At 51.0% G+C, this 25,640-nt stretch overlaps 1 protein-coding gene across 4 annotated transcripts in view; it reads right to left on the reverse strand.

Annotated features, from left to right (window-relative positions):
- The window catches only part of znf407 (zinc finger protein 407), a 103,671-nt gene that overhangs the window by 22,823 nt on the left and 55,208 nt on the right, over positions 1-25,640 (reverse strand). For 3 of the 4 annotated variants that reach the window (XM_049026939.1, XM_049026936.1, XM_049026935.1), the window contains exons 5-8: positions 16,389-16,555; positions 12,025-12,108; positions 10,665-10,785; positions 5,566-5,744 (exon numbers count right to left, since the gene is read on the reverse strand). In XM_049026939.1, the coding sequence (XP_048882896.1) occupies positions 5,566-5,744; positions 10,665-10,785; positions 12,025-12,108; positions 16,389-16,555 (551 nt within the window). Of the gene's footprint in view, positions 1-4,499; positions 5,019-5,565; positions 5,745-10,664; positions 10,786-12,024; positions 12,109-16,388; positions 16,556-25,640 lie in introns of those variants that run through there. The other variant, XM_049026940.1, reaches the window with a different exon arrangement.

Genomic DNA, 25,640 nt, shown 5'->3' on the forward strand with positions numbered 1-25,640 from the left:
TCCGGCAAAGCGGGCCACCACCGGCCTCGTCCACCTAATAAGGAGGCCCCCGTCCTGGAAGGTGTCACACACAAAACTAAAGTCCCTCCCTCCAGACTCTTTTCGCTTGCCCCCCCCACAGGTGTCAGAAGGGATTTCACGCGCTGTGCGTGTCTCTGAGTCCACCACGCCCTTTTTAGTGCTAATTTGCCCTTTTAGGTTTAATCTCTTTTATGGCTGCTTTCTTCACCGTTTAATTAGGCTACAGGGAGTCGGCATAGACACTCTCTCCATGCCAGCCATCCCCCCCCCCCCCCGAACCCCCACCCCACCAGGGTTCCTCTCCCTCCTTCCACTCTTCCCTTTAACTAATTCCACTTGTGTCAGTGATTCCAAAGCTGCCTGTGAAGTGAGAAGCAGCGTAGCTGGGAATTCTACCCAGACAGGCCGACCCGGTCCAGGCCGGCTCTAGCCAGCTTGCTTCCTCGTGCTGGGCCGGGTCATGTCCCTGCGCAGTGCGCCCCCAGCAGTCTAAATCCATATCTGCAGTTTCTTTCATGTCTGTGCATCATATTTTTGAACTGGAAGGCCGTAAAATGTCCCTTAAAGGCCACTGCTGCCAGTGGTGTCACACTTACTGGTGCCCTACGCCGAACACTGGACAGAGACACTGGGGGCTGCACTCTGATACCCCAGTACCCAGCAGAGCCGTACCCCAGCCTCAGCTGGGATTCAGCATTCGACAGGAAAACTGGTGGGGGCCTCAGTGAAGATTGGGTCTTAGGTCAGGAGCTGGACCGTGCTGGTGGGTCACCTGGTGTAACTGGCAGCTACCAGAGATTCAGCCACGGGCGCAGGGACACCAGTCTGCAGCAAGTCAGGATCCAGTGACCCGATGGTGTGGGTGACTGGGGCTCGGCTGTCATCCATCACCCCTGACCTGGGGAGGTCGTGGCACTCGAAAAGGGCACAGCAAGTGAGGGTGGGGGTCTTACGCAAAAAATTAAGAGTACTGTAAACGTAGATATCAAGATCTGACCAACTGGGTAGAACCACTGCCAGATGGCCATGGGTACCACATTGTAATGCGTAATGCTGTGGTCCAGTCCATTCCGCGCGATAAATCGGGTCAAACGGCACTCCAGTTAACACAGACACCATGAAAGGAGACTGGACCCCACCACAGCGCAGGATCCGATCAGTGAGAATCCGACATGAGGTCCGTCGCATGTAGGACGACAGGACCCCACCCCCAGCCTTCGCGGCACACGGGCACGCCTGCCCACCCCACTGGCAGGAAGTCCTCGTTTGCGGGCCCAGTGTCACACTTTTGCGCGGGAGATGGGTTTGAATAATGCATGGCGTCTCCGGGAGCGGGCCAGAGGCCTGTCAGCGTCCTGCCTGCGCGGACGAGCAAGAGGCGGGAGAGGGGATGCCGCCGGTAGACCCACACCCTCCATGCTAGCCGGGGGGGGGGGGGGGGGGGTGGGGGGGTACGCGTCCAGGCGACCGGGACGGGATGGGACGTCACAAGGAGACGGGCCGCCGGAGACGCCTGTCTCCATCGGGACGGCCTTCGCTTCATCATCGCGGTGATTGTTGGTGCGTTGGTGTGCCTGTTATTCCCAGTCTGTCAGCTGCCGTGACGGAGAGTTCCGGAAGCGGCGGACAAGGGGACGGCAAACGTACACGCGCGCCCTCGTACTCAGTGTGGGGGTGAGCCTTTAAGCCGTACGGATGCATCTGAACAGAAAGATACTCAGACAGTCCTGTATAAATAAAAATTATTTTCGAAAATCTGAAAATAATGTTCCCAGACACGAAAAAGGCAGAGTGTCAAACACTCTCTGCGTCAGGCCACGAGGATCTCCGAGGTGTTTGGGGGCAAGTTTTGGAGCGGGGGGTGGGTGGGTGTGAGGCCACTCTGTTGAGCAGGTGGGGGGGGGGGGGGGCACATATATCCCCAAACTTGTCCCTTCTCCCCCCAACAAAGTACAAAGAAAACAGAATCTGAATTAAACAAGCAAGTTAACCTGAACCCCCACCTGAAAAGCATCAGAAAAACAAAAAGAAATGAAAGTTACATTGTAATTGGGAAAGGGGCCCCTTACTGTGGACACAGTGAGACAGCAGAAGCCTCGAATGATTGTTTTACAGACAGTTGCAGTACAGTTACAGACTCAGCACACCGGGCCACTGACTGCCTTGGACTGACCCTGCCGAAAATGCAAAGCCTCAGTTCTCAAGTGTGCTCTGGATTACCATCACCCCCGTTTAGATAAAGCCCATCCAACATCTCTTAAGGTCACAGACTGGTGGCTGTGGGTTCAAGGGGCCGGCAGGGGCCAGGAGGGGCCCTTAGATGAGATCTTATCCCAGAAAACCGGATGAAAACATTTAGGACTATTTGCTGGATAGAGAGCCTAGTGCCTGTTTTTGGACTGAGCACCTCTACTGAGAACCTTGAGGTCCACTTCCCAGCTTCTCACCGAACCAGCCTGTGAAGGATCTGTGAAGGCAGGCTGCAGACCAGGGAACCTCGAAAAACAAGGCTGTCTGGAAATCGATGTGTCGCTGCGCTAAGACGCGTCCCTGAAAACATCTGTCCCTCAGCGGCTTGTCGCCTCCATCGATCACACCCCACCCCCCCCCCCCACCCCCCCACCTCTCGCTGTGCCAGATGTTCATCTCGGGAAAACGTGTTTGGAGAGGCGTCGTTTTTTTATTCTTGCCATATTCCATGCGGACCTTGCGGTAGAACATGGGCTCCGGTTCCAGACGCACCTTGGCTGCCACTTGGCAGGTTCTCGCCAGATGTTCGGCGTTTTTACTGTCACCTACAACAACACTTTCTTTTTTTTGTAATGACACTGTCGCGTACACAACTGCCACCTCTAACACCCTTTTATTAGGAACAGCTGTTGATTCGAAAGTGCCGTGTTTCGCTAGATCGCAATCTGCTCCGGGAACCACACATAGGTACCTGCAAACAAAGATATACCTTTTATTCTCCTCACCTGTGCAGCCTGATTTAGACCCAGAGCTTCATAGCACCAGAACCAGCCGATAAGAGCACCAGGCCACCTTTGATCTGAGTTTTAAACTGAATAATATTACAATAATATAATTTAAGATATTACTGAAGATTTACATTTCTTTGTAATATACATAATGGATTCTTTGTAAGGTCATTTCCACATCAGCAGCGTGGATACGCTTTCCGTACAGCCGGCTTCAAGGCATTCTATGGTACCTTAACAGAGGGGAAATTATTCAGACCCAAGCAGAAGATCACAGATCTCTGCACATGAGCATGTAGGCCAGATCCGACCACACTGCGCCAGCGGGGAACAGGAGGCGCCCAGGGAGGTGAGGGCCACCAGGATGTCTTTGATCGGCCGCTTTGGAAAGTGGTGTGGTCCCAGATCCACCATGCCCCAGTTTCCCCATCGTGCACTGGGACCAGTTACCCGAGCCCAGGGTAATGGTCAGAGATTTATAAATCGCCTTTGGGCCCTTGTGTGGTGGTTGTGCCAAAACACTCTTATGAGGTGGAGAATGAGGTGAAATGCTGACATGCCCATACCTTCAAAGGAACAGGAGCCGAGTCCTGCCCCTCATTTTATCTGCCACTCCGTTTTCCCCGCCTCACGCCATCCTTCCCCCAAAAACATAAGGTCCACCCCGGAAATAAACAACCAATCACCACGAACCTCCAGCAGACTCACCCGGCAGAGTGGAGGCACATGGGGCTGGAGCAGACCTGGGCTGGAGAGGAACTGGGGCCGTGTCGCTTTAAGGCTAACATGCCCATCCCAGCACGGCAATACAGGTCTGACTGCCACACTAACCCCGTATTCTCCTGAAGAACAGCTCTAACAAAGCGATATTCAGAGCCAATAATAGAGCCTCCATCCTGTTCTATAAAAACCTTTAAAAACATTAAATGAGTCCCTCATAATTGTCAGAAACATAACACCCAGGGTTTGGGAGCTGGGCGTACAGACCCCCTCTGCGCCTGAGGGCAGGTTCAGTAACAGCACACCAACTTCCACAGCTGTGATAAGAGGTTTCTGTGGCTCGTGAGCCAGCCAAGCTCACAATGCTTCATGCGCTGCTCCGTCTAAACGCTGCTCCTTCTGCTCAGAACGGCCCGTTCGACGCTCCATCGACTGCTGACAGGCGCTAAGGCAAACACTGGCCTGTCATTCTCCCTGCTGCGTCCATTTCAGTGCTGAGATGGGCGTCCTCTAACTCCCCTACATTTCTTGCCTCTTCCGAGAGGCGCATGGCTTTTTTTTAGGAGAAGACTGATGTAAACATCTGCCTTTAAGGATTTATAACTGACTCAGAGCAGGAAAGATGCTACATTTGATAGCTATTCCTATCAGGACCCAGCTGTAGGAATCCCATCCTCGCAGCAGCTCCTAGTGCCTGGGACCCTCTTCTCAAAGGTGATCGTGACCCTCGCAGGCAGGTGCTGGGAAGCGTACTTCACCCAAACCATTTTCATAAACTTACTGCATAACGTCCATTTATGTTCATCTCATCATCGTGTTTTGCTGAATGAATCAAGTCGGCTGAATGAGAACATTACCTCACCAGGTTACACGTAAATATTTTTCTGACGTTTTGCACAATTAACAAAGTGTTTCTGTAGCATCACTGTAACAATACAGAGATCCCACCTTTACTGTCTTTGTATCATCAAGGCCCCTCCCGCCTCATACCCCGATCCTCTATGTCGTGACCTCACACTCGGGGGGAGATGGCGAGGGTCATTTCATTCTGAGCGGGACACGGGAGCCTGGCGAATGCCAAGCCCGCCCCCCCACTCACTCAGGCACTCTGCCCTGCTCACCATCGACTCCGTCGCGGCCGTTTGATGCGTGCCCTTCAAAGCACGAGGGGTGCGGGCGGCCATCACAAACGATTTGCCTCTCGCCGGGGGCCCGTGCGTCACTCTGACAGACGCTAATCAGCGCAGCTTCATTCCACTTCTTCTCAGCTCCTTGCTCATTTCTGGGAGCTTGTCCTGTCTGATTTGATTAGGCGTTCGTGCGCTTTATGGCGGGGGGGGGATAAAAAGCACCACCGGAAACTGCGATCCGGCCCCTCCTGCCGGGCGTTATCAGTCCCACCCCCCATAATGGCTGATATCTGTGTCCCATCCTGCTCTGGAGCTCTACAGCTGTACTGTATCAGGCTCACAGATGTTTTAATTTACTATGAATGTCATTTAAGGGCTTAATTAAACTACCTCCGTCAGGTGCAGAAACTCCATGCACAAAAATACCTAATTAAAAAAATAAATCTGCTAACTAAAAGTGGTAATATTACTAATTTTACTAATTCTAAAATTAAGAATAACAATACTGATAATAAAACTGCCTATCATTGCAAGAAAATCTTCTTAAAGATTGCCAAAATAAAAATGAGTTTTTAAGAATATGTCACTGACTGATTCTCGAATGCATTCCATGGCAAAGCTTCTCAGAAAGAAGCACAGAAACCTGACCGCAGCATTCCAGGTCTGTACAGGCAAAAAGCGGCCATTCCGGACCGCAGACACGGAGCGCTACGTACCTGCATGGAGGTAGGCCAGGTCTGGGTTCTCGATGTCCGGGTGCATCTCCTTCAGGTGGTTCCGGAAGTCCATCGGAGCGTTGGTTCCGTAGTCACACTTGGGGCAGTTATACATCTTCACACCCTCATGCTTGCCCGTGTGGAGGATGTGCTTCCGGATGTTCTCGGCACAGTTTGATCTGGGGGGAGGGAAGAGAGAAAAGGAATTATATTAACAGAGAAAAGAAAAACCAGTGATCTTTAAGATTATTCCAGAAAGTTCTGTGCAGTGTTGTCTGCTTCTGTAGAGTAATTGATAACAGTTAAGTGTGGATATTCGTAAGACGAGGAGGGACCCAGACGGCGAGAGTCCGAGCTCTTAGAGTCCAGCCGGACTCCACACATCTACAGGCACATTCTCCCATCAGGTCACCTGACCTTCAGAGTGTAGGGATGAACCCCCCCCACCCCCAGCCCCCTCCAGCAGACAGCAGAGGCACCCAGTGGACTTTCCCTGTGTACTTGCACTGCTCTCGTTTCAGCTGTTATATAACTTCAGGGGCAGTGGACATCTTTGCTGTCTGTTGCCACAGAAGCACAACATCCCAGGCCAGTGTTCTGCAGTCCCCGAAATGACCATGCCCCCCGAGTGGTCCAAACCCCCACCCCAGCACTTCACCCTCCTCCTCCGAGGACCCGTGTCCAGCCGCAGCCTCCCTGGAGCATGAAGGACGGAGAGGTGACACCATGTCCATCCCCGCAGGCCTGAAACCTGCACCCCCAAGCCTACTATAATCTTTATCCCCCCTCCACAAATTTTAAATTTTTACATAAGGAACATGCATTTGGGAGAGGCACTGTGGGGGCCAAAAGAGGACCTATCACAACATAAACCTTATGCCAAGTGCATTGCTTACAGGGACTCGGTAACGTGACACGAATCACAGCAGCAGCTCCTGCAACCTGACGCCGACCCCGAAAGTGCGTGATTCCCCACAGCCCTGATCTATCACACGCCTGTCCGTTCCCATACGACACTCGGGCGGAAGACTGCTCGGGCCTGTTTGTCAAGGAGCAGCTCTGCTCGCGGCCACACCTCTCCCTGCCACCCACCCACGCACGGACGGACACACGCGCCACTCATTCTGTGGGGGCCCCATCCTGCTCCCCCGGCATTGTGGCGACCTGCACTTCCATATCGCAAGTGACAGCGACCGGCTCGGGGAAGCGGGTGTGCGAGGACTGTAATGATGTGAGTGGAGGTGCTGGAGAAGGGAGGGGGGGGAGGGGGGTTGTGATTAGCATGGGCCCCGGTCCGGCCCCGGTCCCCATCAAACCTTGTCTGCTGAGTGCTGTCCCGCTCATTCGGATGCAGCACAAACAAGGAGTCGGCGAGCGGGGGGGGGGGACGACCAGTACTGCCAGTCGCCATGCGGACACTCGCTGTCAGGGCCGTGTATGATTACCGTCCTTCAGTGCACTCCCTGACGAACCAGGCACAGCTAACCATGCCCCCCCCCCCCCCACATACACACACCGCGGCTCCTGTGAACAGCAACACGCCAAGTCCTGCTCCCTGCTTCTCCGCTTTACGCCTCCTGTTCTCCTGCGGAGTGAAAGCTGTCGGGGAGACGAGGACCGGTTGGGGGGCGGGGGAGGTAGGGGGGCTGGGCGTGACAGAAGCCAGCGGATCTCATTTATAAATAAACCATTAAATATTCCAACGTTAAATACGGATAAATCACCACAGGGACAAATCTAAACAAATTGGAGAAAATCTCGTTTTTCTGTTTAAGTAAGAGCTAAACATTTTCCCCTCATAAGTGAATATTTTCTGCAGAGTGGCAGCATTCCTGAGCTGAGCCGGCGTGTGCAGCAGGATCGCCGCCCAGCGACTCGGACTCCCCGCTAGAAACACCAGCGCCGCCCGCTGCCGGCCCCCACAGACGCCGTTTCGCAGTGCAGAGCCACACCAGACGCATCCACAAAGGACCCGCCCCCTCCCCCGCCGTTTCGCTTGCGATAGTACAGTTTTCACTAATTGAGACGCTGTTGTTTTTTCTCCCTCCTGTGGATGTACACCGGAGAGGACCCCCGCCCCCGCCACCCTGCCGCCCACCAGCAGTGTCTGGGAGCAGGAGGCCCACCGTGTTGTTAAACCAGCCCCCCTCCCAGGGGAGCCCCTGCAGTCCTGCCTTATAAACAGAAGGTCCCCAGTCTCACGCTGATCTTCACACCCTAATGGGCCAGGGACACCTAATTTAAGGCAGCCGATTCCCCCGGTGAGCGCAGAGCCCCCCCTAACAGCCCAGCGCCAACAAGAGACAAACACAGCAAATGCCACTTTAACACGGTGACCTAACCAATTAGCGTGTTTACATTCTAGCTTCAGGCAGCAATGTATGTATGAAGGGGAAATGGAGGGGGGTTTGCTTGGAGATAAGGTGCATGACTGCGCGCACACACACGTGCACACACACACACACACACACGTGCACACACACGTGCACACACACACACACACACACACGTGCACACACACACACACACACACACACACACACACACACGTGCACACACACACACACACACACACACACACACGTGCACACACACACACACACACACACACACGTGCACACACACACACACACACACACACACACACACACACACACACACACACACACTGATACACAGCAGGTCTGAATAAAGGGTTCAGTGCCAATCGATAATCATGTATCTGCTTCCTGCATCTACCCTGATAATATACCGACACACAGGTACGAGATTAAATCACAGGAACGTAGGAAATAAGTACAGCTTCATTTTCCAGCCGACCATCCATCCAGCTTCCAACCGCCTATGCTGGTCAGGGCCTTTTCATAAAAGGCAGAAGCCTCGTTGTGGAATCACTGCGACGAGGTGCCTTGGGACCCCTGCTTATGTTCATCGCCATGGGCGAGAGGCATTATAAGCCGGAAGCAGAGTGCAGTGCGTATCTGTAATGACAGGAAGGGATAAGCAGATGAAGGGAAGATGCAGGGTTAGGGTTAGATGTGGGGAATGCAAAGGGCGATGAGAAGCCAGCAGGGGTCAGGATGGTTAGAGAGCCTCGGTATTAATTAGTCCAGCTTGGTCTCAGTATCCTCCCCCCAACCCACCTCCACTACTTCTCAGGGGAAAAGGTCACTGAGTCAAGTTCCAGAACAGGGCTGGTTCCAGGCTTTACAAATGCAAAAGTTTGGGTGTGCTCCTGTTGGTCCTTCCACACATCAGGGCTTGGAGACACACACACACACACACACACACACACACACACACACACACACACACACACACACACTGTCTCTCTTACAGCTTACTGGCCCTGAGAGCCCCCTGCCTGAAAGTGATGGCACTGCACCTACTAAATTCTCCTCTTCATTTTTAAAGGGGAAGATGAAGGCTGCTTCCTGTCCGGAGAAGCTCACCATGTCCTTCCCTGGACGTGTGGACAAAGCTGTCCATTAATGCGCCTTCATTACCCAGCATTAATTTATTCACGGTTGTTCGCGGCGTTAGATTCGGAGCCATCAATTAATTCCCCCCCCCCCCCCCCCACCTCCATTCAGAGAATGACGCATTTAGCACCATCCGCCACAGAGGGCATCTTCAGTCATAAAACAAAGCAGGTGTCATGGAAGCGGCAGTGTCCGTTAACAGCACAGATTCACCGCCGAGAGGAGATTGAAAGGGGGGGGGGGGGGGGGGGGGGCGGGGGGAGCGGCAGGACTGGTCACATGAATGGGCCGTCACACCTAAAACGCCTCAGTGGACGTGGGGTGATCCTCTCAGCCCCCTCTTTTGCACGCATGCCCCCCCTAGGGCTACGAAAATGCTAATCAGCAGTTTGTTATGCCATCTCGTTTCTCTAAATTTCCCCACATCACCAGCTGCCGTCGGAAGTGCCGCGCAAACAGACATCGCTATGGATCCAGCTCCAGACTGCCCCCCCCCCCACCAAACTCCTCCTTGTTCCTATTCAAGTGTTTCTCAGATGGTAAAACATCGTGGTCCTCGAGCACCAGGTTTTAGAGGGTAATTAGGGCATAAGCAGCTCTGGGTTTTTAAACAGCACCGTTACAAATCGGTCTGGGTGTGTATCCTGTGATAGGCAGCAAAGACAACACACCCCAGCCTGACGGGTTATGCTAGAGGCTGCCCAGGATAAGCAGTTAGAAGATGGATGGATGGATAGATGGAGGGATGGAAGGATTACCAGCAGAACCGAGCGCGAAAAGCTAATGCTGACATTCTGATTGTCAGTTCAGACACGCGTCACACGGTGAGACATTTTTAAGAGCTCGTCTGTTCCAGTCCCGGCTGCACCACGCTGTGCTTCTTTTGTGTCAGGTAATTAACCAAAAAGGCAAGTATGACGCTGAATAAACCTGCACAGCACCAAATCCCAAGCCCTGTCAGCCGCTTCAGATAATAAGCATTTACTTACTATTTATTACTAATAAAAAACACTGTCGCTCCCTGGTATCTCTGTGTCTCTCATCATCAGCAGCTCTGGCTGGACCCCCCTGTGGCCTGCAGCTTGAACAGCTGCTATTGGCCTCCCAGCATTTCTTTTCTCATTAAATTTAATTCCTCCAGAACGCCCCCATTCTTTCTCTGGGCTTGGAGCGGCGAGTCATCCGGGCAGGTGCTCGCCGAAGTCTGCGGTCATCGAGATCGACTGAGACAAGACTAATGTCCTGTCCGGTTGACATTTCACACTACTGGGTGTTTCCGAACTCAGGAGGGGGTCAGAGATCCAGTTACGTTTCCAGGTCTGTTTCGCAGGGGCAACTGCAGTTTGAGGATTTAAAAAGCTCCGGAAATTGGATTCGGTTTGTGTGGACACAACAACTAAAAAAATTGATGAAAAACCTGCCATGATTTTACAAGCAGTCACAGCTATCACACTTTGCAATGGTGCTGCAATTAAAAAGGAAAATGGGAAAAAAAATTGACAGGTAAAGTTCTTAGATGTTACTGCCAGTGATTACAGATGATTCTGACACCCTCTGGACTGGCAGGGGCGTCCTGAAATGCCGGCAGTAACGAGCGGCGGGGGCCACGGGTCGTACCTGTAGTCGCACCAGGGACAGTGGTAGGGCTTCTCGCCCGTGTGCACACGCCTGTGTCGCGTCAGGTGGGACTGGGTGGTGGAGGCGAAGTTACACAGCTGGCATCTGAAGGGCTTCTCGCCTGGAGCGTCGTGAACACACACACGTTACACGTCAAGCAGCAGAAACACGCGTGTATCACACACGGGTACAAATGCAGCAAAGGAAGAGTCGAGATGAGCTGATCTGATGCTGTGCAAAAAAGCATTTGCTCTGCTGTAAAGTTGATTAGTCGTTCACCATAGATGTGGCTTACAAATTGTGACAGTGTGAGTGCAGCCTGCGATCTGCCGGCTTATGCAGATGCAGGCCTCCACAGAGAAGTGCTTAACTGACTGACTGACTATTCATTATAACAGGCTCATCATCCGGGCATAAGATATGTTAGTGTGCCCATATGTCCCTAAATGTTAGCACTGCAGAAATGATGTACCAGTGGATTGCCACACAACTGTGTTGTGATGTTGTGAACCTATATAAAAATAAACTGAATACATAGGAGTTTGTACCAGGAATACGATGCGATTTAGGGTTAGAGAGTAGTCTAGGGTCACACTGAGGTATGACGTAATGTAGGGCTAGAGTGTGGTCTACAGTGACCGTGAGGTCTAGGATTATGACGTGGTCTAGGACAAAGGTTCACAACCAGTGGATCGTAGCCCAAGAGTGGGTCAGGGAACCATTTTCATTGGATCACAGATTGTGTGGTAGAAAAAATAAAAAGTTTTGTAATGTCAGACTTTTGTGGTTGTGAGTGATGTGCAATGTCGTTCAAGAAAATCAGGCCAATTAATTAAATTAAGTCCAATTAATGCAAACAAGCAAATAAAAACTAACAGAAAACTTAGTCTTGACTTAATGACTGAGGAACAATGTCGGTTCTGAAGCTAAACCAGTTGGGAATCGCTGATCTAGGTCATTATGCATTCCAGGTTTACAGTGTGATCAAGAACTATGTAGTGTTCTAGGATTATCACGGTGTCATGAACAACATTATAATCCGGGGTTATGCTGTGATCTAGTATTATGGTGTTCTATTTTCGTATTTTTTGCCTGTTGCTTGACTTTTAGGATACAGAATAAATTCACATTCACAGTTCCTGTCTGTGTTCTGCATCCTGAGTTTTGTTTGTTTACATCTTTAAGATCCATGTTGAGTTTTAACATCGCCTCTGCTTTTCTCTGTGTGCTGCTACTTTCCGTGGAGGTTGATGGCTGGATTGAGTGTGTGTGTCTGCCTCTAGCGTGACAGCTTGTGTACGCGTCTCTCCAGCTGGCTGTGTATGGACATGCGTCAGCGTGAAAGAGGCAGGGCACTGACCCGTGTGCTGCCGTCGGTGCTTGGTCAGGGCGTGGCGAGTCCCGCCCGCAAATCCACAGAGGTCGCACAGGAAGGACTTCTCTCCTGAGGAGGGGAAGGCATGCATCACCAAAACATGCCCGCTTGTGCGTCGCCGAGCAGACGGGTTCCTCCAATCGGACGTCTCCGTGTAAATATGTCAGATGGGAATGGAATTACCGCAGCGTTTTATTGACTGTGATAAAATCTGAAAAGCACCACTGAACATAATTACATACTTGTCAGAGCCGTAAAAATGAGCTTTACTGTCAGGAGGCGGCTTTCCTATGGCTTCATCCCGCCTGCCGGCTCCCAGATGGGCCGCCACGCCTGGGCCGCCACGCCTGGGCCGCCTCCTGCCACACCTGGTTCTCCCATCACGCCTGTGGAGCCTCTGACTCGCGCTCCTTCATATTGGCGGAGCGTGGGGGGGTCAGACTTTCCACGTTTTGGTGGGACACAGGGACGGTGGGGGGTGGGGGTCACCCAATACCGAGCCATACATCACGGACTCGTAACGGCCGTGAGCAAAAGCACGGCCCATAAAGAAACGCGCCGGAAATGTAAATACCGCTGCAGTAAAAGCGTCAGTAATAACATACAGCTCGCGTTTAAGGAAACGTGTTGTACGCGACACGTCGCTAATCACGGTAATAAAGTCCACAAAGTATAAAATCTCCGACAAGTGATCTTGAGCGTGCTCCCTGGACAGACACCTGTGCACAGGCTAATGCTAATGCTAATGCAAATACCCCCCCCCCCCCAAATTCCAGCGGCGACAGAATCGTATGCATATCTCAGCAACAACCCCCCGCCCCCCAAACCCAGGCACAGAGCCCATCCTCATGCCAAGGCCTGTGCGCCAAATGTTTGGCGTGGGGCTGAAACTGTGCTGTTTAACGATGTAATATAACCGTTCAGTAATTAATCCAATTAGTGAGGTAACTGGGGTCGCGCACCGATAATGGGGAAATATCACTTGGAAAAAAGCTCTCGGTTTGGTTTCCTTTTCCTCCTGCCGCTCACCTTCTGCTTGGTAATTCAGGAGCTTAGTGGGGAAACCTTGGGTATTTACACCACCTTTGGACTGGCAGAGGCGACCCTGGGTAACGCTGGGTAACGCTGCCTGGGTAACGCTGGGTAACGCTGCCTGGGTAACGCTGGGTAACGCTGCCTGGGTAACGCTGGGTAACGCTCGCTGGGTAACGCTGCCTGGGTAACGCTGCCTGGGTAACGATGGGTAACGCTGGGTAACGCTGCCTGGGTAACGCAGGGTAACGCTGCCTGGGTAACGCTGCCTGGGTAACGCAGGGTAACGCTGCCTGGGTAACGCTGGGTAACGCTGCCTGGGTAACGCAGGGTAACGCTGCCTGGGTAACGCTGGGTCACGCTGGGTAACGCCGGGTAACGCTTGCTGGGTAACGCTCGCTGGGTAACAATGGGTAACGCTCGCTGGGTAACGCTGCCTGGGTAACGCTGGGTCACGCTGGGTAACGCCGGGTAACGCTTGCTGGGTAACGCCGGGTAACGCTTGCTGGGTAACGCTGGGTAACGCTTGCTGGGTAACGCTGGGTCACGCTGGGTAACGCTTGCTGGGTAACGCTGGGTCACGCTGGGTAACGCCGGGTAACGCTTGCTGGGTAACGTTGGGTAACGCTTGCTGGGTAACGCTGGGTCACGCTGGGTAACGCCGGGTAACGCTTGCTGGGTAACGTTGGGTAACGCTTGCTGGGTAACGCCGGGTAACGCTTGCTGGGTAACGCTGGGTCACGCTGGGTAACGCCGGGTAACGCTCGCTGGGTAACGATGGGTAACGCTGGGTAACGCCACAACATGAGGTGGGGTATTTTGTACTGAATTCAGAAAATGGCAGCAGTATGTTATATGGCTGGATGATATCCCATATTAATACCAACATCGCATACCTTGATACTGCATGGACATCACAGCATGGGCGGTTTCGCTGAAACATTTTCACTTCAGAAAAAATCTTTGCAAGCTTTCCAGCTTTTGATTATTTTCTTTTAAAAAAAACATACGTTTAAAAAAATCAGCTTAAAGTTTACCTCCGCTGCTCTTTCATGAGCGCTGCATGTGTTCGCGAGACAATCATTGCTGGGTGAAAAGTAACAGGTTTTATAACATTGTGGGGATCTCTGGTCTCTACAATGTGGTAAATACGAACTGCACTGTATGTGTGTGTGTGTGTGTATGTATGTATGTGTGTAAAGAGCAGGTGCTGCTCACAGACCTAGCCCATCCGAGCAGCAGTGAGCAACCAGGCCAATAAGATCAGTGGGGAAGAGCTTGACCGAAGGTGGGGGGGGGGGCGATGTGAGCACATCCGCAGATATTAGCTGTGCAACCTTTCACCTCCTCCACGTGCCTAACTGCCCTGAGAGTGGACAAGGGGGTTTCCAACCCTCTGGTAACACCCACATGCCTAAGGCAACCCAGGGTGACCGCAGCCGGGCAAGACTGCTGACTACCCATGTACTGAGAATGTAGGAGACAGATGGTGAAAAATCTGTGTAGTCTTTCCAGGACACAAGCTGGATTAAAATAATGTAAAACAAGAAGGACAAGGCCTGCTAAAAGGCTACAAAAATGAATAAAAATTTAAATATGGTACAATTTAAAAATAACATCGTCAAAAATCACTCCTGCAGTTATGGATGCTTTGGGTCACTTTTGAGCTGCTGGGTCTCCATGGGGCAGGGTAATGAATTCCACTTGCTATTGGCTCATGCTGAACCCTACCCAGAGAGCCGCCTGGTCTGTTTCATTCCTGTCAGGAAACAGCTGTCCCCCCACACCCCCCCACATCACTCTACACGCTTCAGGAATCGGCCACAGAAATCCATCCGCATCGACCCCACACCGCCATCCTCACAGGTACGCCTCACCAGGAAACGCCGGCCGTAAATTACCCGAGCGCCCGCTTTCCATCCGTCGCTCAATATCGCGGGGCGGGGGGGGGGGGGGGGGGGCGGAGTCCACTAAGCACCAAATTTATAGAAATTAAAAGGTAGGAACTTAACTGGAAAATAAGAGTCTGAGCTGACATTCGGTCCGTTTGAGTGACACCTGACAAGGCTGCCCCCCCACAGCCCCTGTAGGCCAGCTGTGCTTGAACAGGTTTTATTTTCCAGGGCTCCCCCTTCCTCTCTTCCCCTTTCATTCTTTCTTTCTTTTTTAATAATGCACCCCAGAGGAGCTGCATGCTGCCATAATTGTCTCCCTCATTAGTTATGTTTTTGTGGGAGGGAGCAGGGGGGAGGGGTGGGGGGCAATTAATTTTATCACTTAATTTTTGTCACTGGATCCGCCGGCGTATTGACGCGCGCGCCATTTTGGGCCTCGTTTTTTCACAAAATTAATTGACAAAGTGCGGAGATTTATCAACATATCGCTGGATTAAGCGACAAATTGAGGCGACGGGGAAATCAATTGTGCCCCTGTCGCTTCACCGAGGGGGGGAGGGGTGTATCGGGGGGGCCCTGGTGAAGGCGGTGCTTTGATTTATTTATTTATCTGGGGGACCCATAAATCAGGGGTCGACGCCGGAGCCTTTTCCGGTGAGTTCCCGGCCGACAGACCCCACGGATCACTGGAGAGCAGGCCAGGAAACCAAAAGTGCTCATTAACCTTCTCGTTAAGAGCTGTGCTTAAACATGAGTATCACATGTGCTGGCCAAACACAAAGGAAAAGCATGGAAAACTTATTATCACACTCAGTGGCCAGTGTATTAGATACACTCAGGCAGTACTGGGCAGGACTCACTTCTACATCCTCTCTAAGAAGGTCTTTTGCTCCCGGTACTGCTGTTGACGGAATGCTTTTTGTTTACTGCGTCATTCTCTGAAAACTGTAGGTGGTGTGAAGATCCCTGTATGGCGGCTAGTCCTGAGATGTAGGACTCACAATGTCTGGCCCCAACAATCCCAATCAAAATTGTTTGGATCAAGAGCCATAGGTCATTCTTAGTCGTCGATTTTGCCCTTCGTGTGAAACCTGAGTGAAACCCCGTGGTGGCTTTTAAGGCATTTTTGGCAAGTCGAAAAGAAGGGATGGAACAGCAGCGGGACGGGGAAAACATGTCAGCCATGCAGGGAGAGAGACAGCGGCAGCTGAACGCACAGGCCGGCTCGCTGAACGCACAGGCAGGCTCGCTGGACGCACAGGCCGGCTCGCTGGACGCACAGGCCGGCTCGCTGGACGCACAGGCCGGCTCGCTGGACGCACAGGCCGGCTCGCTGGACGCACAGGCCGGCTCGCTGGACGCACAGGCCGGCTCGCTGGACGCACAGGCTGGCTCGCTGAACGCACAGGCCGGCTCTCTCACCTGTGTGCGTGCGTCCGTGGTCCTTCAGGGCCGACAGCGTGAGAAAGGAGTAGTGGCAGGATGGCCATTCGCACTTGTAGGGCTTCTCCCCCGTGTGCAGCTTGCAATGATTCTTCAGGGCCCAGCGCTCGCTGAAGGAGCGGTCACACAGGTCACACTCGAACTTCCTGCAGATGGAGGGAGGGAGCAAGAGAGGGAGACAGGGAGAGAGGGAGTGAGGGGGAGCAGAAGGGACAGAGGGAGAGACACAGAAAGAGAGAGTGTGAGCAACTTTCGCTGTTCAGTCAGCGGAGCCCGAAAAGCCCATCAGTGCCACAGACAGACTCTGACGCTGCTATTCGAGGGGTGATCAGGGGGTCAGCTGGAGGAACGAGACTCATGGAAGGGTCAAAGACCCATGAGAGCCACTTCGGACACTGTTCCCAGGAGCCACACACCTACGCTACCAGCAAAAGGACCAGCAAGAGGTTAGGGTTAGTGGGAGTGGCCAGTACCAGCCCCACCTCCAGTCTCCTCCCACAACGATGTCAGTTACTTGTTTGGTTATAAACAGTGAGCAGTGACTGACACTTCGAGGCTGCAGGTTAAACACAGCAATGGATGTGAAACAAACATCTGTTTTCACTAGAGATGAAACGGCATGAAAATTTAATGTCATGATTATAGTGACCAAAATTATCACGTTATCAGTATTATCATGATATTGTTGAAAATGTTCAAAAAGTACTGATACTCAGACTGAAATCAGTTCACCAAGTTTTATAGATTAGCAGCATCATGCGCTTCCTGTTTGCATAAACATTAAAATAACAACATAGCTTATATCTTATGCAAACATATGAAAACCATATCAAATGTGAGTTAATATTAATTAATATTGGCTGTCACTGCCATCTGCCATGTTTTCATTGACATGTTGCAGCTGTGTCTGGGAGACTGTTGTTAACTTTGGTTGATGCTCAGAAATCAACCTCAGTTATAATGATTTGAAACAATAACACTAACCGTCTGGAATTTTATCGTGGTTTACCGTGAAACCGGTAACCATTTCATCCCTATTTTCCACGTTATACGGCTGCTGTAGCAGTAATCTCTCTGCCAGCCAGAATATGGATCCAGAGGAGTCTGAGGTCACCAGGTTTGTCTCGGATTCAAACACGAACGGAGGGGCTAAAGGTTAGGGTGTCGGCAAATACTACCGAGGAAGCCAAAGGACTCACTTTGGCACCAGGACCGTAGTACGGGTTTAGGAATAGGTGTACTGGTTTTATGACTAGTGAACTGATTCAGGAACCCCTGGATGGTGCCGTCTGTAGTGGCAACGAGAAACCAGCCGTCAGAGCTGTGTGAGTGTCGGACGGGGGGAGTGAGCCTCCCGGGGGTTGTGTAACACTGAAGGGGCAGGAGGGGTGATGGAGATGGGGGGGATCCTAAAAGAACATAAAGGTGCTCATTAACTGAACAGGAGGAGGGGGAGGAGGAGGAAAAAAAAACACGATGGAGAAGGTGATCTGATCGGGGTCTCACTCTTTGACCCTTCCGCAACTTTCCCTCCACTTCTCTTGTACCTTTGAGATAGGTACCTACATCAAATCATTAACGGTTGCTAAATGTCTAGTATTTAGCAAAATGTTTGTCTGGCTGGAAACTAACCTCCTGCTTCATATCCAGCTCAGAGCCAGAGCAAACGCTGCCATACTGCCACACTTTCTAACGGTCTGTGATGCTTTCTGAACGGCCTCTAACGTATCAGGAGATGTGGGCCTGTCAGCTATCTGCTCCGAAGCCTCAAACCGGCCGAGTCTAGACCAAATTAAGCAAATGAAGATTAAACGATGCTGAAATCTCGGGCCAGACAGGTATTAGTGTAGGGCGGTCATGCTTCAAGTCCGTTTGGAGGCAGAGATTCGGGAGACGGGCGGAGGGGCGTGCGAGCGTGAGAGAGGGGGCCCCTACACGAGTCGATCCAAACGGCATTAGGAAACATTCAGTAAACATTAGGAAAGACACTCTCATCTGGGATTACAGCCTCCTGGAAGCACGGCGGCCCTCATTAATTCTATTTAATGTGGATCTGAACCTGACGCGACTGCATCACGTTGTTTTTGGACAAAAACGGTTCTGGGGTCTGCGGTACTCAGCTCTCAGTCACTGAAAGCTTTCAAAGTGGGAACAATCTGTGTGTATAAACTGCTGCGATATTAACTTGGCTCCTTCTAGAACACACACTCACACACACACACACTTAAACACATGCACACACAAACACAAGCACACACATTTGAAGGATCGAGGCTCAGGCTGAAAGCATCCAGCATCTTAATGGAGTCTGTGAAGAATCTCATCCCGTCAGGCCTTGTCACGGCTAACAGGACACGGACAAACACGGCAAACACGCAAGCGGCATCATTACCCGACAGAGGAAACACACGCGCTGATGACAAGGAGACTGTGTCCGAGCACCGGAGGCCCACAGCTCAGAGCTCTCCCGGATTCCCCTGACAGCATGTCCACTTATCACCTGCCGCTTACCCACAATGCACTTCTGTCTCAACGCAAGATGAGATTCATCTATGAAGTTATGTCTTGCGTCAGGAGTGGGTGGGTGGGGAGGTGGTTCAACCAAAATCCTTCCGGTGTCAGAAACTACAGGCCGGCGAGCTGAGGAGATGGGGGTAATTATGTCAGAAGCTATGTAAACAGGCCTGGGATCCATATGCGCGGGGTGCCAGCCATCCATCGGTGCTGTCTGACTGCCAGGGCGCTCGGAGCGCGTCGCCGTCTCGCATCTGCTATCAGCCTTGTCTCCATTCTCTTTATGGGTTGGGACTGGAGAAAGGGGGGGTGTTAGGGGGGCCCTAGCTGTCAATGGTTATCATGCACCTTCAGATATGGTAACTATGGACACTGAAATGCTGCTCTTCTCCTAAGGTGATTCGAATACGTTCTCTGAGTGTGTGTGTGCGTGTGTGTTTATGTCATGGTACAGACACTCAAATTGCATTAGCAGTTTTATAAACCTGTATCTGCAGTTAAAGCACATTATCTTATTACATTTAAAGAAAATTACTATAGACATTTCAGTAATTATTATCAAAACCAATACAACAATCCGCGACCCTGCATAGAACAAGTGGGCAAAGAAAATGGATGGATGGAGGGATGGATGATGGGTGGATTTTGCACATTACACCATTTCCATGTGAGGAAATATCATTGCTAATTTCTTTCAGTTCGGAAACGCTCAGTCTTGTTTTGGCTTCATTTGTGTGGCTCTTTACTCATTTACATATGCATTCACATTTATACTCCAGTGCCAATAAAGGAAACTGATCTCATGGCGTCTGACAGAGGGAACGCGGCCTGCCTGCCCCAGATTAATCTTTTATTTACATAATAAATATAACTACCCCAATTTAGCCAGGATACACTCATGCACTGTATGTCTGTTAGTTACCGAACGCAGGCACACTGTCGTTTATGAATGAGGCCCCTCCTCTACACAGTGTCTCGTCAAAGCGGGTCAAAGCCGGACCGGTGAGAGGTCAGCCTGCTGCCACGGATACAAGAGGCATGTTGTGCTTAATGCTGGTGTGCTAACCCTGATCTGCTAGTGCTAGTGTGCTAACCCTGATCTGCTAGTGCTAGTGTGCTAACCCTGATCTACTAATCCTGGTGTGCTAACCCTGATCTACTAATCCTGGTGTGCTAACCCTGATCTACTAATCCTGGTGTGCTAACCCTGATCTACTAATCCTGGTGTGCTAACCCTGATCTACTAATCCTGGTGTGCTAACCCTGATCTACTAATACCGGTCAGTTCAGCACAAGCTCCCCCAGGCGACGAGCTTCTGGTATATACAAGAACCCAGATAACTGTCCGCTAAGAAAACTGTTAACGACTGGTGACACACACTGAGGGCAGGCCTGGAAAGCCAGGTCACCCCAAAAGGCCAGGAACTCCCCACATCGAGAATGGGGGGCGGAGTCACTGAAGATGAACGGCACGGCTCTATAAATCAGAATGCAAAACAAAGAAGCTAAACAGTGATATTTACCCTGAACCCTGTGAGAGGGAGAAGGAACCAAGCAGAGACGCAGAGGCTTAAATCCTATTTATCCTGCTGCAGGGCAAATACACACACAGTCAATTTAATGAACGTGGGGGACTTGATAAAAGGGAGCCATACGTGTAACCCCCTTAAGCCTGATGAACAATCAGAAACTCTTATCTCAATATTGTTTCCCTCTTATTTTGGCAATAACTTAAGGGGGGAGTTGGCTGGGGAGGGGGCTGGTTAAATAGAGGAATGCGGTTCGGTAGGCGTCCCCATGAGGTGGCCTGTTATTGTCTGTATGATATTACACCCCATCCGTAAAACTCAGTGCAGCTACCAAGTCAGCATCTTGGGGTCGAAAAAAATCTAAGTGGGTAAAAGAAAAAAAAAATTATATATATATATATATATATATATATATATATATATATATATATATATATATATATATATATATATATATATATATATATATATATATATATATATATATACACACACACACACACACACACACACACACACACACACACACACACACACACACACACACACACACACACACACATATATACACGTGCTACCTTATTATTACAGTTATTATTCTGATGATTCACCTTAAGCACGACGCCTGTTTACGAGGTAAACAGTACAGCAGAAGATGGGTGAAGCTACCAACCTTTCCAAAGAGCAGAGTGTCCTTCAAGCGGACACCAGGTTACTTGGAGCTCTGGATGTGCATGCGGGCTGAGGAGCGAGGAGGATGCACTCGCTACCAGTGGCCCAGGGAAAACCACCCCATCCTGAATGATGACATCATGACACAGGTACACTGTGAGGCACCCGCCGCGAGACAACCATACCTGGGGGTTGTAAATGAGCTCAATCCCCAGCTGTTCTGCAGTGCCCCCCCTGCCAGGGATCAGCTGGGACAGAGACATTAATGGGACAGGGGGTTTCACCAGTTTAACCACAATGGCCCATTGCCGCAAGTTCCCTTTACCGAGTTAAAAACAGAGTGATTGATGGTAAAAGGCAGGCAACACCAGCCGCAGCCCATCACAAAATGCAACTTTTCACATGACCCGGCTCGTTTTAACTCGCAGCAAAACCTGCGATTGTGGGTTTCTTGAGCGCCCGCGCGCATGGCGGATAAGGAACGAGCGGAAGTGCCGGATGCCGATCGCAAACGGAATCGGAGAGCCACCCGCTCCGGATTGTGATTAAATACCGAGCAGGAATCACGCGCTGTACATTTAATAAAAGGGAAAGTGTGTACGTCAGAATGCAGAGCGCTCGGAATTACTTGGCCGTAAAAAAGGCGTGTTCGGGGCCGCATGCTGACGAGCGCTCGCATATTTACTCTGCTCCGCATCATTTTAAAATAATGAGTTTTATCCGTTATCTAATTAACTGGGGCCTCGCTTAGAATTAGAAGCCTTCATCATTTAGCCCACGGTTGTTTAGTAAATTGGCTTGGTGGCACAATAGCGGGTCTGGAGGAGGGCTGGGGGGGTTGTTGAGGAAAGTGTGGGGGGCGGGGGAGATTCCAGGGATGGGGGTTTGCTCATTACTTGAATTATAATTCAATGATCACCTCAGATCGCACCAGGGCCATAAATCAGGGCCCTGACACAAGATGAAAAATTGTATTAATAATATGGAACCTATTACACAGTCCAAAAAGTGCGTTTGATAAATGACATTGTTCAGGCTTGACAATGATTGCGTTTAAAACATTATTTCTGTTTGCCGCGTGCTGAACTCCCGGGGAGGAGTTTACCGCGGGAAGGCGGCAGCGGTGGCGGCGATGGGCTGCTCGGGCCCCATGCAATCTGCTGGTAAAACAGGCCGGCCTACGACCCAGAAGCGACCGCCGCGAGGCCCGGGAACGCTACGCTGTTTACACCCTCGGTATATGCACTTAACTCGGGCGACTCCAGTAAAATGCACCTTTGTTTAAATGTACAAAATTGAACCAGAAACAAACGATGTATAACACTAAAAAGGCTGTTAAAGGGGCGGGTGATTAAAAGGGAGGGTATGTACAGAGGGTATGCCGCACTGTACACTGTGAGGGCAAAAGGACAGAGAGACTTGGGGACAGGAGAGAGACTATGGGTGACTAATTTAGTCGTAATTAATTATCGTTTAGTACTTTATGTTTACCCAACTTGCAGTTTTAACCTTGAGCACAGCGGGATATTTCACTGGGAAGTACCTTGCTCAGAGGTATGAAAACAAGCCGTTTTTAGGACTCGACCTGTGTCCTTGACAGCCTTCCTGTTCAATGGCCCTACATAAGTTCTGACTGAAAATAAGTAAACAGCAACGTCAGGAAAGCAGTAACGACCACCCCTGTAGCTCAGAGTCCTAGATATCAGCAAGCCTAACTGTGGGCAGCACCTCTGTGGGGACAGAGCCGTCTGACCATTCAGAGCAGTGCATTGTAGGATACGGCACTTTCCAATAGCCAGTGTGAGGTCACCGGCAGGGGAAAGATGGTCCCCATGCAGCATAATCCCCACAGCCCACCTTAGGCACGGTGTAAGCTGCCCTTACACCCCACTCTCGAAACCCCAAAGGGCGGGGTGGCATCTTAATAATAATTATAATGACTTTTCTCATTAAAAAATCATAAAGCAGTAGCCGGTTGAGTAATACAGTGCTGGCTGATCAGTCCGTGTGAAACAAATAGGTTTATATATAAAAAAAAAAAAAAAAGATGTGATGAGAAAGGGGGCAGGACGGGGGCCAGACGAGCAAGGGCCAGGACAAGGACAAGGACGGGGTGGGGGGCCAGACGAGCAAGGGCCAGGACAAGGACGGGGTGGCATGAATAGGGGCAGAATGAGAACAAGGAAGACAGGTGAGGGCAGGCAGGATAGACAGGGGGCAGGATGGGGAGGGAAATTTCAAGAATCTGCCTCCAGAGAAAGCACTGGAGTTCAGGAAGGGTCAAAGGTCAAATTGGGGGGCCAGCGGGCTGAACAGCAAACTCTGAGTGTGACGGGCTATCAGTTCTTGGCTCTGGAGTCGACTCAGGTGGGAGCGAGAAGTGCCCTGTGCTGTGATGTCAGAACAGGGGCCAACGATGAGGTCATACAGCATGAATAAACAGGAGGCATCATAGTAAATTTGGTCACCACTTCCTAAAGGCCTCTTTCAATCCATAATCCACCCGCATCTGACTGACATCTGACAATTTCCGGAAAAAACATAAATGTGCTGCAGACCTCACTGAAGATGTTTCTGAGAGCCATTCATGAAAAACACACCAGCCAATGTCTAAACCTGCTTACGCCCCCCCCCCAGCCCCCGCCCATTGCTGCACACACAGAGAACACGCACAAATACGATGCCCTAAAATGCAAAGAAAAAGTATGAATGGGCAAGCATGTATATGGGCACACACAGAAAGCACATGAGCGCACTAATGACACTGGTATAAACATGCACACGCAGGAGCGAGCATGCGCGCACACACGCGCACACACACACACACACACACACACACACACACACACACACACACACACACACACACACACACACACACAGAGTACATGTCCTCCATCATGGCCCAGGTGCACTGTTTGTGGCACAAACAGCAGTGACAGGACTACAGATCATCTTCCCAGGTCTCTAGGTGTTGGGGTTGCCTCTGCCGCACCAGCCCCCTCTCCATGACACTGACTCACCTTCTCTCTCATCCACATCATTACTCTCCAGCTACAGGAACATGTACAGGGAACAGCGTTCCATCTGACCTGTCACCCCAGTCCACGTCCCTCCCTGGGCACGAATACCAGTGACCGGATCCCCTCTCCACCTGTTCAGCAGGCTCAGCTCCCTCTGTGTGTGAGCCCCTGGTGCTGAGGTCTGATCTCTGCAGCAGTTCAGCTGACATCCTGATTAAAGGTCTGCGAGATCCCATGAGGAGATCCCCCTGAAAACATGTGCACAAGTGACCCGCCTGGGCAGAACTGCTTCCCAGAAATGAAAACTCAAGAGACGATGCTTTATTTGCCTTTTGCACAAGTACTGGTAGACTGGACTGCACCTTCTCGCATATCCCATCCTGCTCTCCTTTGAGACAGAAGCACGTATATATATATACTGCAGGAAGCAAAGCCTGGGGTCTGACGCAGGGTCTAGGGCACTTTCTGGGAGTCAAGGGCCTTGCTCAGGGTCCCAGAGGAGATGAGACTATTTTGCCGTGGATGGGATTCAAACGGTCAACCTTCTGATCACACGCACAAAGAAACCCGCAATATTAACAGCAGGTCTTTCAAACTCAATAAGTTACTTTGGGAGCGAAAGCACAGTTTTCAGCCAACTGGCAATATTTGTACTTTAGTGTAAAAGTGTCGATGACGTGAGTGTGACCCGATTTGCCCAAACAGGACCTCTGACAGGACCCCCTCGCCCTCACGGCTCTGTCCTGAGGCCAGAAGCGCTTCTCTTTGTCTGTGCATCCAACCCACTCTCAAAGCTGCGTATGGAGGCCCTCGCCGTGGGGCCACGCCCTCTTCCCCCCCCCACCCACATCCGTTTGCTTTGAGAGCTCATTCATCTACATCGGGAGGGCCAGCAGAATAATATAAATCATGAATTTCCCAAATATAACAATATTTGTATTGGAAGGTAGGGTTGTAATTGATGACTGCAGCTGCGCTAATTAAAAAGCGGCGGCATTCCATTAATCTTGGTCACACGGCATGACTGCCTCTCCGGTGCGGGGACACGCCCCATCCCTAGGACCCCCTATAGCCTCAGGGGTCTCCATGCGCGGTTTGGTGGGGGGGGGTTCTGCTTTGGCTTCTTTCAGTTCTTTAATGTTTCTGTGTATTTTCCTGTTCAGGTTCCTTTTCAGATACAGGCCTGGGAGAGACAAACTAAAGTAAAGCGACTAAACATGTATAAGATTACAGCTAAAATATCAGAGACGGACATGATGAAAAAGCTAATTTTCCATAATGAAAAACAGCTTTTAAATATATTGTCTCCCCCAAAAGATGCAGAGGAACAGTGTGTCATGGCGCCGGGACCTGGACTGGCCAGGGCGCAGAGGGGCAGCGGTGGGAATTTCGGGGGTTGTGGAGAAATAGCCCCGGGTGCGGGGGGGTGATGGGGGAAGTATCACAGCAGACAGCAGGGGGACACATCGGGACATGCACTCTGCTTTGGCCTG

This window comes from Brienomyrus brachyistius, chromosome 9 (assembly GCF_023856365.1).
Source record: "Brienomyrus brachyistius isolate T26 chromosome 9, BBRACH_0.4, whole genome shotgun sequence".
NCBI classification, from domain to species: domain Eukaryota; kingdom Metazoa; phylum Chordata; class Actinopteri; order Osteoglossiformes; family Mormyridae; genus Brienomyrus; species Brienomyrus brachyistius.